Here is a 13,173-nt window from a genome sequence, read left to right as displayed (position 1 = left end):
TTGCCATGAACTTCCTCTTCCCCATTCTTCCTTATTTAACACTACTCTTTTGCCACAGTCATCCTCCTTTAATCCTCACTCACATGAATAGCTGACCTTATTCCTCATCTAAGCAAACCCCTCTACCTGCATGAGAGATCTTATTCCATCCTATCTCCTTCAATAGATTTTCCCTTCTGTCATCTCCACTCTATCACTTCAATCTCTCTCTGGCTATTGGTTCCTTCCCTATTGCCTATGTACATGCCCATGTTTTCCTTTTCCTCAAAATAAAGCCCCACTTAATCCTTCCATCCCTACTCTTATCCCATATCTCTTTCTCTTTGTGGTCAAATTACTCAAGGAGTGTACAATAAATATCTCCACTTTCTTTCCTCTTTTACTCTCTTCTTAACCCCTTACCATCTGCTTCTGAACTCCATCCCATTGAAACTACTGTTCAGAATTCTCAGTTGTCAAATCCAATGGTCCTTTCTCAATTCTCATTTTCCTTCATTTCTCTGCACACTTTTGAGATCATTCTCTTCTCCTTGATAATCTCCTCTTTCTGGGTTCTTAGGACACCATTCTCTCCTGACTCTCTTCCTATTCCTTCTTGATCTCTTTTGCAGGATCCTCTTCCAGATCATGCCCTCCATCCATTAGGTATTTTTAGGGTCTGTTCTGAGTTCTCTTCTCTGTACAACTTCACTTGGTAATCCCTATGGATCTTTGGGTAAGGATTCTCAGATCTGTGCCGTCTGCCCCAAACATCTCTAACTGACTTTCAGACATTTTGAATGAGGTATTCAGTAGGCATGTTGTTCAGTTATGTTCAATTCTTATGTTCAATTCTTCATGACCCCATTTAGAGTTTTCTTGGCAAAGGTTTTGGAGTTATTTGTTATTTCCTCCTCTGACTCATTTTACAGATGAGGAAACTGAAGCAAATGGAGTTAAATGATTTGCCCAAGGTCATGAAGCTACTGTCTTAGGCCAGCTTTGAACTTGAGAAGATGAGTCTTCCTGACTTCAGTAAGCATTTTAAATTCCAAATGCTTGAAACTCAGATGATTATTCCCCCCCTCCCCCAAAGCCTTCTGCCTCTTAACTTTTTTTATTACAAAAATAATAGAGGGCAATAGCATTCTCCTAGTCTTTCAGGCTCACAATGTAGATGTTATCCTTGACTTCTCATTGTCTCTTACTACATTTCCCATTTCCCCAACCCATATCCACTCTGTTATAAGATCTTTGCAACATCTCTCCAATACATTGATTTCTTTCTTCTGATATTACCACCATCCTGGTGTAGTCCCTAATCTCTTTACCCCTGATACTACTGGTTGGTCCACATGCTTCAAATCTCTCCCCACTCCAAGTCAATAAACTCCAGTGGTATACTACCATCTTTAGGATCAAATACAAATTCCTCCATTTGGCATTCAAAGACTCAAAATCTAGCTCCTTCCTGTCTTCTTACTTCTCATTTCCTGAATGTATTCTGATTCAATGACAGTGATCTCTTGGCTGTTTCACAAATAAAATAATCCATGTCTCCATTCTGGGCATTGTCTCTGGCTCTTCCTCTACTTCCTCCTTCCCCCCTCCCCTCCCCCCCCAAGCTTGAAAGATTCCCCTTCCTCTTCATTTCCATTTCCTGGGCTTCCTTCAAGTCCCAACTAAAATCCCATCTTTTATGGGAAACCTTTTCCAGTACTGCTTCATTCTAGTGCCTTTTTACTTTGAATAATTTACTATTTATCCTACATATCCTACGTCGGATATAAATAAATAAATATATATATATATATATATATATATAATATGTAGGATATATACATATATCCTACATATAGCTACATTTACTATTTATATCCTACATATACTACATATTTGTTTGTTTGTTGTCTTCCCCCATTAGATTGTGAGCTCCTTGAGGGCAATGTTTTTTTTTTGCCTCTTTTTGTATCTCTAGCACTTGTGCTATGCACATAGTAAACATATAATAAATGTTTATTGACTCACTGACCATGGCTTGAAACGCCAACAAAATTTTTGGTATACCCCTGTATTTACTTGTTAATGTCATATTTAGTGAAAATTCTTTAGAAGGGAAATGTTTTATGGAAATAAACATTTCCTGGTTTTGTGTTCACTATTGTATGGTGCCTGGATATATTAGTTTGGGCATCCAGGATTGATTAAGATCTTATTTTTTAAAAAATTCCCAAACCATACTCACCTCCAAGTCTGAAGAACTAAATTCATAAGGAATATTCCAGCCTAATGTTCCATACTTTTTTCTTTCATTGACTACAGCATTGAAGAAGGAGAGGCTGAATAAAAGTTTTTTCCATGATGGTCCACATTCAGTATTCTCATATATCTCTTCTGTTATCTCTCCACTGCCATGGTACCCAAATGACTGAAGGAGATTTGCCTTCACACTCTCAGGAGGTTCTATTGTTATCTTTAAAGAATGAGAAATGGAAGTCATAGATGAAAGTAGCATTTTTCATGTCCCTAAATCTAAAGTTTATTTATTTATTGTTTGTATAACAAAGGTAGAAAACTTACTAAGAAGTGATCAGCCAATTTCATTATAGCTCCTCAAAAGCAGAGACTGTATCATTTATTATCTTTATTTCTTGAGTATTTGGTACAGTTATACACTATTACTTAATAACTATAACTTACTGTTTTGAATATAATTTATAAGACTCAATGGCAAATCAAAAATCTTGGCTTATATATACATATATCTACATACATAAAACATTTATATATATGCACTTTATATATGTATGCACATATATCCTGAGTATTGGCATAAGACACTCCTCATTGGTAGAAAGAATGATTAGCCACAACTCTGCCTATAAGACAGGCAGAGTTGTTAAGAGGGAGAAGAAAATAATTGTTTTTGCTTCAAGAAATGATGTGCCAGCATTTAGATCTTGTCTACTCAGGAAGAGGGACAGAGGATTACCAATGCCAGAAGAAAAAGGGATTGGGAGAGATGACAATTGGGCTTGGCATTGTTGTTAGGTGTTCTAATTTCAAACATGATTTGACTGTATTGGGAAAGGTTCTCATTTTCCAGGAATGTGGGATGAAATTAAATCCTTCTGTGTCTGTCAGGGATCTCAACCATTCCCACGCCACCCCCACCTCCACCCCCACCCCCACCCCATGCTATATCCTTCATTCTATATTTTTGTCAAAGTTTAAAGCAAACAATAAATGCCCATTTCTTTTCATTATAACCAGATGTGTTATTGGTCAATTTTAATCAGTTAGTTTGGCACATTTTCACTAAAAAGTCTGGTCGATTGTTTTACTGGATTCTCTGGCTGCACCAGTAAATCATTCAGTACTTCTTAGACCTACCTAAGGTGAACATCATGGTAATGGGGGGCAGGTAGCAAAGAAAGGTAAAGATAAATAAAATCCATCAATAATTCTAATTTATGATTTTTGATTCAATATTTAAAATTTTGTCTTTAGTAGATATTTAATAAGTTCTGTAAACAAATTTCCCTCATTTTTACCACATTTCCCCCTCATTTTAGATTATCAGCTACATGAGACTAGGACTAGGGTTATGCTGAGTAGCTTGAACTAGCTTTTGAGAGTCTTCTTAAATTTTCAGTATGATCATTTACAATGGGCAAATCAGCAAATACTATAAATCAGGGTTTGATTTATTGCTTTGTTGATTGCCTAGACTGGAGAAAATGTTAATAATTCAAATTAAATTTAAAAATGGATCCTAGGTACATATTTTTCCCTATCAAATACTTAGCAGTATATCCCTGACTTGGACACTTTTTAATGTATGTTTTGATTTCCCAAAGCTCTGCATAGCATTCTGTTTTCTGAAGGTACTAAATAAATGTTCGTTTCCCTTATTACCCTCTCATGATTGAGTTAATTAGATAAATGCTAAGACAAGCAGCAAAAGCAAGGGCAGAAATCTAACCCAAATGAAATGTTCAATTTCCAGTATCTCAGGGTGTGCCATATTTATGATGTAATAGAAATAATTTAAATTGTAAATGCCTTGGGGTAAGGGAACGTTCCTGGCAGAGTTAAAGTCTCACTCCCCACTACTTGCTGAATGATTGATAGCATCAAATCCTCCCTCCATCTTGTCTCAGAATTTAGATTTCAAAATCTTTAGAATTCACGTTGGACTCTTTTTGTCAATTTATAAATTTGTTGTTTTTAATACCTAAGGATTAAATTAATCCAGTCTGACAGAAAATAGCTGTTTGATCCTGCGCAAGTCACTTCCTAGAGCTTCTGGCAACTTTCTAGGATTGTTACAAGTTACAAGTTACAGTCTATATTCTGGTCTGCCCTGATGCATAGGATTAACAACCCATAATTCTTACCTTCAAACTCTTCTGCAGAATAGCTCTGGGGAAAGAGCTGTCTGGTTTTGAGCTTAACCATAGCCTAAAGTCAGGGTCTAGTTTTGTAATATTAAATCTGCAACATAATTAATTTATAATATAATTAATAATATAATACAATCAATTTGTAAAATTATTGCCATGAAAAACAAAATGTAAAGAAAAGCATCATAGCATTGCTGAGTTAGAATACAGGTGTGGGATCATTTTACTATCAAAGATCTTTATAATTTTCTTAACAGTTATTTGCCTCCATTTTATGTCTTCCCCAAGTTTGAGGAAGAAATTGGAGTTTCTTTATTTTTAAATTATTTTTTCCTAGTGAATTTCCTACAATTGGTAACTCAGAATACGCAGGAAGGGTATTGCAGAATTCTCTTGTATATGGGGCAAGGAGCTTACAACCTTTTAGGAAAGAATTATCCCTTCAGGTGCCTGCATCAGAACAACTGACAAAGCCTAGCTGTTGGCTTAGTAGGGTGCTACCTAGTGGCTATATCTGGTATTGCAGCTACCTAATTAAATATCCATCAACACTGACATGAGGGCCATTTGGGACTTGTTAGATGTCCTAATTTCCTTGTGTATTATGGTTTGATTGTAATGGCAGAGACTTTCAATTTCAAGAAAATTTGAATTAGGTTTAAGTGGTATTATATTACAAATGTAAATCAAACAATATGTTATTAATCCCAGACATTGATTATTTGTCAGTTAAAGAACAAATAGCTAAATTTCAATTATACTAGTGTAGAACACAGGGAGTAAATTTCTAGAATTTCTCTTTGGTGAGAGGAGAGGGGATTAGGACAGGAAGTGTTTAATTGTGGGAATTGGGCGAACCACAGGACTCCACTCTGTGATTCAGTTCATGATCTAGCTCAGTTCCCTTTCTGTTCAATTATGGGTCTAGTCAAATTTTTTCCTTGTGAGAAAAATTTATTCAATTGTAGGATTTTTGGAGAAAACTTTATTGCATTATTTGAACCTAGTTCTATGTAGTTGGGATATTGGACCACCTTGACCTGCTGCTTTGAGACCCTTAACCAAGGACCTCAGTTAAATCCAGCTAGATTCAAAGACTGATGCCAAGAGTTTTTTTCACAATTATACATCTCATACAACCCATGTTTTATCTGAAAACTGATCTCATACTGATCAATTATTGCTTCTATGTTCCTTTGATACGTTACAGTTACTTGCCAGGAGTGGACACCTATTTTTCTGAATTCAGGGGATTGTACCTCTTCACTCTCTCTCTCCTCCCAATTCAGAAAGTTCCTAATCTTTCCTCCAATTAGAAATAAAAAACCTAATATATTGGTTTCTTTCAATCAATTGGCCTTCTTTGATTGTTTTTAATGTATAAAAGTCTGCCTCGCCTTGTATTCAGCATCCACTCTAAACTGAGGAAGTTCTTGGTTCTGATTTGTTGGGCAGCTGGCATGCATTGCTTAATAAATGATATGCTTGAAAGATGGAACAGACTGAATCTTTGTTTTCCTAGTCATTTCACCTGTCACATGCAAAACTGAATACAGGAAAGTATGTGAAGTTAGAAAAGTGAATTCTAGGTAGTACATAACTATGGTACATATGAAAATGATAGCAGGGTATATCATTTTCACAGTAGTCATTTTTCATTATTCACTATACTGGTCATCCCATAGAGAAATATCTTTATCATTCTCCCCCTCCCCCCTTAGAACCCCTAATAGAATTTGATCACTAATACTATGGTATAGATCTTCTATAGCATAAAAAATATGTTAGGGATTCTACCAGGCCATTACCTTTTTTTTAAATAACGAATTTAATCTTTCGAACTGTATTAACAAGTTAAAGGAACTCACCTCTCAACAATTGCACAAAGTTTCGGCATAAAAGATGCAGCAAGATGGCAGTTCTGGAGAAAGACCCACTGGCCCTTTTTTACTTTTGCCTTGTGTATTAATTCTTCAGCTTTAATTCCCTGGCCACGTCCCAAAGAAATCATGGTCACATGATCTGTATTTCCATTCATCTCCTGTGCAAATCTCAGCAGGAGAGTTGTTGGGTCTATTCCTGTATAACAAAGTTAAGTATAATTCCATTAAATTAAGTTTAATCTCAATTCAATGAGAGACATTTATTAAATGCTTACATTGGGCATATAAGGTGTGGTGCTGAATACTAGACTTTTTGGTTTCTGGTTGTTCTATTTTTCCTCCAATTTTTATTGTTTCTTTTGTGCTTGGTTCAGATTTATCGATTTTTTTAATTTAAAAAGTTCATATTTTGTTCATTAATCCTCTACTTTTCCATTTTGTTTATATGGATTAGGGTTATAATTTTTCTACCTGAGGACTGCTTTAGCTGCAGCCCAGAGATTTTGGTATGCTGTTTCATCATTTTGTCCACATGATTATCATTTGTGTTTGTGATTTATTCTTTTGAACCACTCATTATTTAGGATTTCATTGTTAAAACTTGCTTTGAATCTAGGTCTTTTGGTTGTGTTCTCTGAATTGATTTCTATTTTATTGTATTTTGTTCTGATTTTAACTTTTAGTTGCAATTTCTCTGCACCCTAATATATGGTCAGTTTTTGTCAAAGTTTCATGTGGTGCTGAGAAATGCATGTATTCTTTAGCAGTGCTATTTAGAAGATATTGTATCATAATTTATCTAGCAATTTGGTCAATTCTACATTTTTTCTTTTTAATCTTTTTGTTAGATTTGTATATAAAATAGAATGGGATATTGAAATCGATTGTTATTGTATATTTTCTTTTAAGTCAGTTAATTTTTCCTTTTTATTATTTAGATTTAGATGGAGTAAATAAGTTTAGTATTGATGTTGTCTATTTATGGTTTGATTAATAATGTAGTTTTAAAAAATTTCTATTTTGGGGCAGCTAGGTGGCACAGTGGATAGAGCATTGGCCCTGGAGTCAGGAGTACCTGAGTTCAAAGCCAGCCTCAGACACTTAAAAATTACCTAGCTGTGTGGCCTTGGGCAAGTCACATAACCCTATTGCCTTGAAAAAAACCTAAAAAAAATTTCCATTTTTATGCTGTGCTTTGTTTTCTTTTGTTTTTGGTCTCACAGCATGATTGCAACTCTTGATTTTTTTCCATTTATATGATCCATAATAAATTTAATTTCAGCCCCTCATTTTTATTTTGTGCATGTCTTTGCTTTATAGGTATATTTCTTTTAAGTAACAGATTTTGAGATTTTGGTTTTTTATCCAATCTATCATTCATTTTGTTGGATTGTTTTGTTGCTTTTCATTTGCTCAGTTGTGTCTGATTCTACATAACTTTGTCCATAGGGTTTTCTTGGCAAAGATAATAGAGTGGTTTGCAATTTCCCTCTCCAATGTGGCCCCATTTTACAGATGTAAAACTGAGATAAATAAATTTAAGTGAATTGTGCAGGGTCACACAGCTAGTGAGTGTCTGAGACTGGATTTGAACTAAGATCTTCCTGACTTGAATCTCAGTGCTCTACCTACTACATGATCCCGATGGATTGTTTATTCCACTCATACTTAAAGTTATGATAATTATATTTACATTCTCTTCCATTTGTCTCTAATAATCTTTATTTCTGATTTAGGACTTTTTTGTTTCCACAAAGATGAATAATAATCATAGTAACTGATACATATCATTTTATACCTTATTAATAAATGATATAAGAGTCCAATAGACATGTAAAGAAGGGTTCATTAATGGTGGAAGATGGGAAAGTAAAGGAGTGGATCGATGCAAGAAATATGAAGGAAGAATGAAAGGTCTTGGCACCTTTTTGAAAATGTGGCCTGAAAGATAAAATTGAAGTTTCTAGCATGGGTAATTGTGGGTTTGAAGAGAAATAGAAAAGTTAGCAGGGGGACAGGTTTGACAAGTTGTTAAAAGATGAAGTCCAGAAAGCAATAGGGCATGGGGGAAAATAAGCCAATAAGGAAATAGAGAAGGAGGTAGTAATCCAATTCAACACATATTTATTAAGAATCTGTTCTTGAAATATTCTAGAGAAAATCAAGAGCCACTGAAATTTATAATGATCATGTTTCTCCCCAGTTCCTTGAGGTCAGGAAAATTTGTATGTGTGTGTGTGTGTGTGTGTGTGTGTGTGTGAATCCCTGGAACCTAACCCAGGGCCTTGTACATACTTGATGATTAATAAACGTTTTTTAAATTGAAATGATTTTTTGAACTAGGGAGTAATGTGGTTAGATCCATTTCTTACAAAGATTATTTTGACAAAGGTGGGAATGATAGGCTGAAAAGAAATGACTAAAAGCAGGAATCTAGGAAGAAGGCTATTACAATAGTACAGACAGAAGATGAAAACTTGGGTGACCAATAGTGAGTAGAGGGAAAGAGATAGATAGGAAGAAATAATAATAATAATGATAACAACAACAACAACTGTTAACATTTATTTTAAGGATCTTATTTGAGCATCACAATATTCTTGGGAAGTTTGTATTATCATCCTCATTTTACAGTTGAGGAAACCAAATCAGATAGAAGTTTGGTGATTTATTGAGGATCACATAACAAATCAGTGTCTGGAGTTGGATTTGAACTCAAGTTTTCCTGACTTCAGAGTCAGGGTGCTATCCCTTGTCTTACCCATCCAGTGCCTATAATTGAAAGAGAATGATGGAAGATGACTCCAAGATTTCAAGTTTTAGTGACTGGAAAGATGGGGTTGTCATCAACAGAAAGAGGGAAGTTGTAAGAAGAGACATGTTGGGATAAGAAGGGATGATGATTTATTTCAGTCATGTTGGGTCAGAGATGCCAATGAGACATAAAGGCAATTGAAGATGCAAGGCTAAATTTTAGGGGAAACAATGTGTTTGGGTAAATAGATTTGGGAGTCAACTGCATAATGATCATAATTGAGGTCATGGAAGTGTATTCAATTATTAAGATTGAGATTTTAGAGAGAGAAGAGAAGAGATCTGAAGACAAGGACTTGAAATAGTCTCACTTAAAAATTAGGAGAAGGGTAATGATGCAGTAAAAGGGCAGCAAGAAGGAATAACAGAAAGAAAGTTAGAAAAAGAACAAGAAGAAAGTTGTACCACAGAGAGTCAAAAGGAGGAGAAAATGCAGAAGAAGAGATGATGTGGTCCACAGTATCAAATAGGAAGAGAAAGAAGGAGGGACTTTGGATTCATATCATAGAATTAAGAATTTTTAGGGTCTTTAAAGAATATCTGGTCTAACTCTCTCATTTCACATACGATTGAACTAAGGCAGCAAAAGATGAAGTGATGTATCTAAAGTTATATGATTCCTTAGTGATAGAATGGGTACTCTACATTGACATTTTCAGATTCCTAAGCCAGTGTCATTTCAGTTGTTTTTCTTCCTTATCAGCTGATGAATATATACATTTCTCCACAAATATGTTACGATAATTAATACCTTCCAGATAATGCAATGCTAATCCTGTACCTCATATAATGGAGTTTTCCAAAAATAATCTATTCTATCTGGGTGTGGTGATGTGTGTTTGTAGTCCCTACTACTGGGGAGAATGAAAATCTTAAAGATTAATCATCAATAAACTCATAAAAAGCTCACCATGAGAATGGATGAAAATTAGTGGAATTTTGGCAGTAGATTCTCTAAACAATTCTTGTAAATTAATTCTAGCTGTATGAAGATAATCATATCCCAATTTTTCAGCAACAAATTCTTGCACAGAGTTATTTAAAGATGTTGGTTTAAGGATTTTTATCTAAAAAAAAGCAGGAAAAAGTGGATAAAATGTAAACATCATCTAGAGGAATATCACTTCAAGCAAAACTTCAATAGAAATATGACCTGTAGTAATTCAGCATTAGCTCTCTAACCTGATATTCTCCTATTTGCCTCTATCCAATGGCATAACCAGCTTGGTAGGAATGGGGAAGAAAACTCTGAGGAGGGCTAAATACCATTATACCTGATGGAGCCTACAGCTCTTCAGGATCATGTCCCTAACTTTCACCTTTGCCAGATTAGGACCCTGTTCTGAATGCAAAAATATCAAATGACAAATAATTATAATAACCTACTATGTGCTGACCACTGTGTTTTACAAATATCTCATTTGATCTACACATAACTCAGGGAGGGAGATGTTGTTATAATCCTCATTTTAAAATTGAGGAAACTGAAGCAAATAGAAGTTAAGTGACTTCTTGGAGGTCACACAGCAAGTAAATATCTGAGACTGGGTTCAGGCCCAAATCAGATCTTAAACTCTAAAAAGGTAGGTTTTATTAACTTCTACAGATAAAATATACAATGTCCTTCATACTAGAAAAGTAATTTTTCACTACTGTCCCATTCTGTTGCCTTCTCGTGATGTGGTGTCTTGGAGGTTTCAGACCGTGTCATTGGAAAGGAAGCTCTGGAAGTCTCTAACCAAACTGGAAGGTTCCAGTGGGAGACTAGAAATCATATCCCTTGACATTGACTGCTGGTGGTGGAGGTGGTAATTTTAGTCTGTTGTAAGGACTATACTTGTAGACTTTCCAGCATGGTGGAACCTACCATTTCTGATGTGGTACCCACTTTTGTCATGAACTGCTGGCCTGGGCTAAGCAAATTAACCTAGCTTCACCTATTGGTCAATGCACATCATTGTACATGTTTTCCTTACTAAGAAAAATTTATAGAATTAGATGTCTAATAATTACATTCATTATCTACTTTAGTAACATGTAGGAAGGATCAATATGTTATTGAGCTAGAAACATTGCAATGATTTCTTACTATTAGAAATAATTGGGATGGGGTGGCTAGGTGGAGCAGTGGATAGAGCACTAGCCCTGGAGTCAGGAGTACCTGAGTTCAAATCCAGCCTCAGACACATAATAATTACTTAGCTGTGTGACTTTGGGCAAGCCATTTAACCCCATTGCCTTGCCAAAAAAAAATAACTGGTCTCTCTTCATATTAAAATTAAAATTCATGGTCACAGTTGCCTCTTTCTGAGTATTTTTTAAATCATCCAAGGATATTATTCTTATTTTTATTTTAATCAATGTTATAGTGGGTTGAGTTTGGGGAAATGTTAATCTTTTTTGAAATTTAATTTCTCTTTGCCTTCTGAGCAAAAAATAAATCTCCTTGGGGTACCCCATTACCTCTTTTCCCCTTCTCAACTTTTCTTCTTACGATAGGGAGAGGTACTAGATCTGTGATATTATTGGTATAGGAAAATCCATCCACCAGAGAAGTTTGTAACTTCTTTGCAATTTATAGCTTTACACAGTTGGACCCTGGGAGGTTATGTGGAACCAGATCTTTATTTCCTTCACAATGCTGCCTGTCTTTTGTTGTTGAGTCATGTCTGACTCTTCAATATCCCATTTGTAGTTTTCTTGACAGAGATAATTGGAATGATTTGTCATTTCCTTGTCCATTTTACAGATGAGGAAATAGATTCAAATGGTGTTAAGTGATTTGCCCAGGATCACACAACTATTAAATATCTGAGGTCAGATTTGAACTCAGGTGAGTCTTCCTGATTCCAGGCCTGGAATCAGAGCCACAAAGCTGCCCTGCTGCCTGTCTTATGTCTCCTTAGTGCCCCCCCTCCCCCGCCTTTTGAATTTCAGAAAGGGTCCTGATTAGAAACAGTTGAGAGGAAGGCATTTAAGGTCTTTTTTTTCTCTACCTCAAGTCTCATATTTAAAACATATTTCTAATTTACTCCCAGAAGGATTTTAGTCTTTTTTTTAGTTGCTAAACTAAAAGTATCTTGAGATTTTGAGTAGAAGGTGATATTCAAAGGCACTGTGGAGCAAGGTTCTAATAGATGTGAAAGGTTTAGGAAATGTTACCTAGGCTGGCAAGAAGCAGGGAATATTGAACAAGGCAAGTTGTCTCCCATCCCAATCCCACTCCCAGAGAAGATTGCTTATCTCTTTCCTGCCAGGAAAGGATTACAGAATCATATGTATCATATGTACATGCATTATCTTCTACCCTAATACTTAGGAAGAAGGATAGCCAGAAGAGATTGATTTAGAGAAGGGAATCTACTTTTAACCCCTTCCTTTTCAACTTAAAAGTTCCACTGTTTTTTTTAAAAAGTCCTTGGAAAGAACTATATAGAAGAATATGACTTCTGATATTGCCAAGATTTGTTTTCTTATGTTTGCCTTGTAAATATTTCAGCTTTGAAGAATTCAAAGTTGGTAATGTAGTTCCTAAAAGATTAAAAATTCTTATAATTCCTAACCCATCTTACCAATGTAAGTCTTTGAAATGAAGTGAGTTTCTCCCAGGGGAAGATAATTTCATCACACTCTAGTTCTTCCAAATCATCATCTGGATTAATATTTAGAAGAGAAAATTGAGATGAATGAAGATACAACATTGTAAAAGTAAGTGGTTTTGAAAAAATTTTTGAATCATAATTTTAAAATTTAAATTTAAATAAAATTAAGTTTTAGCTTCTCCCATTTCTTCTGTATCTATTCCCTATTCCTGTTCTTCATCCTTTCTTGGGGGAATTATTGACATGCTTTGCCCACTTCCTACTTATATGGAAAGTTATGACTTCCGGGTATTATAATCAGTTGATTTACTGTCTCTACACCTTGGGATGGGGGAAGTCTCCCAGAAAAAATAAAATCATTATGATACTAGGAAGTTGGAGAATTTCTTCTAATAATTGTAAAAATTCATCTATATAAAGTCATAAAATTAAAAAGAAACAACTGGCATACTGAATAGAAAGGATTTTGGATCAAGGAAGATCTGGATT

The 13,173-nt window shown here is 35.1% G+C and overlaps 1 protein-coding gene across 1 annotated transcript in view; it reads right to left on the bottom strand.

The window, feature by feature from the left end:
• The window catches only part of DNAH14 (dynein axonemal heavy chain 14), a 577,586-nt gene that overhangs the window by 42,694 nt on the left and 521,719 nt on the right, over positions 1-13,173 (bottom strand). Inside the window, 5 exon segments of the mRNA XM_074220908.1 lie at positions 2,225-2,452; positions 4,380-4,476; positions 6,254-6,464; positions 9,993-10,149; positions 12,655-12,746. Of these exon segments, the coding sequence (XP_074077009.1) occupies positions 2,225-2,452; positions 4,380-4,476; positions 6,254-6,464; positions 9,993-10,149; positions 12,655-12,746 (785 nt within the window).

This window comes from Macrotis lagotis, chromosome 2 (assembly GCF_037893015.1).
Source record: "Macrotis lagotis isolate mMagLag1 chromosome 2, bilby.v1.9.chrom.fasta, whole genome shotgun sequence".
NCBI classification, from domain to species: domain Eukaryota; kingdom Metazoa; phylum Chordata; class Mammalia; order Peramelemorphia; family Peramelidae; genus Macrotis; species Macrotis lagotis.
This window is presented reverse-complemented; position numbering and strand designations above follow the sequence as displayed.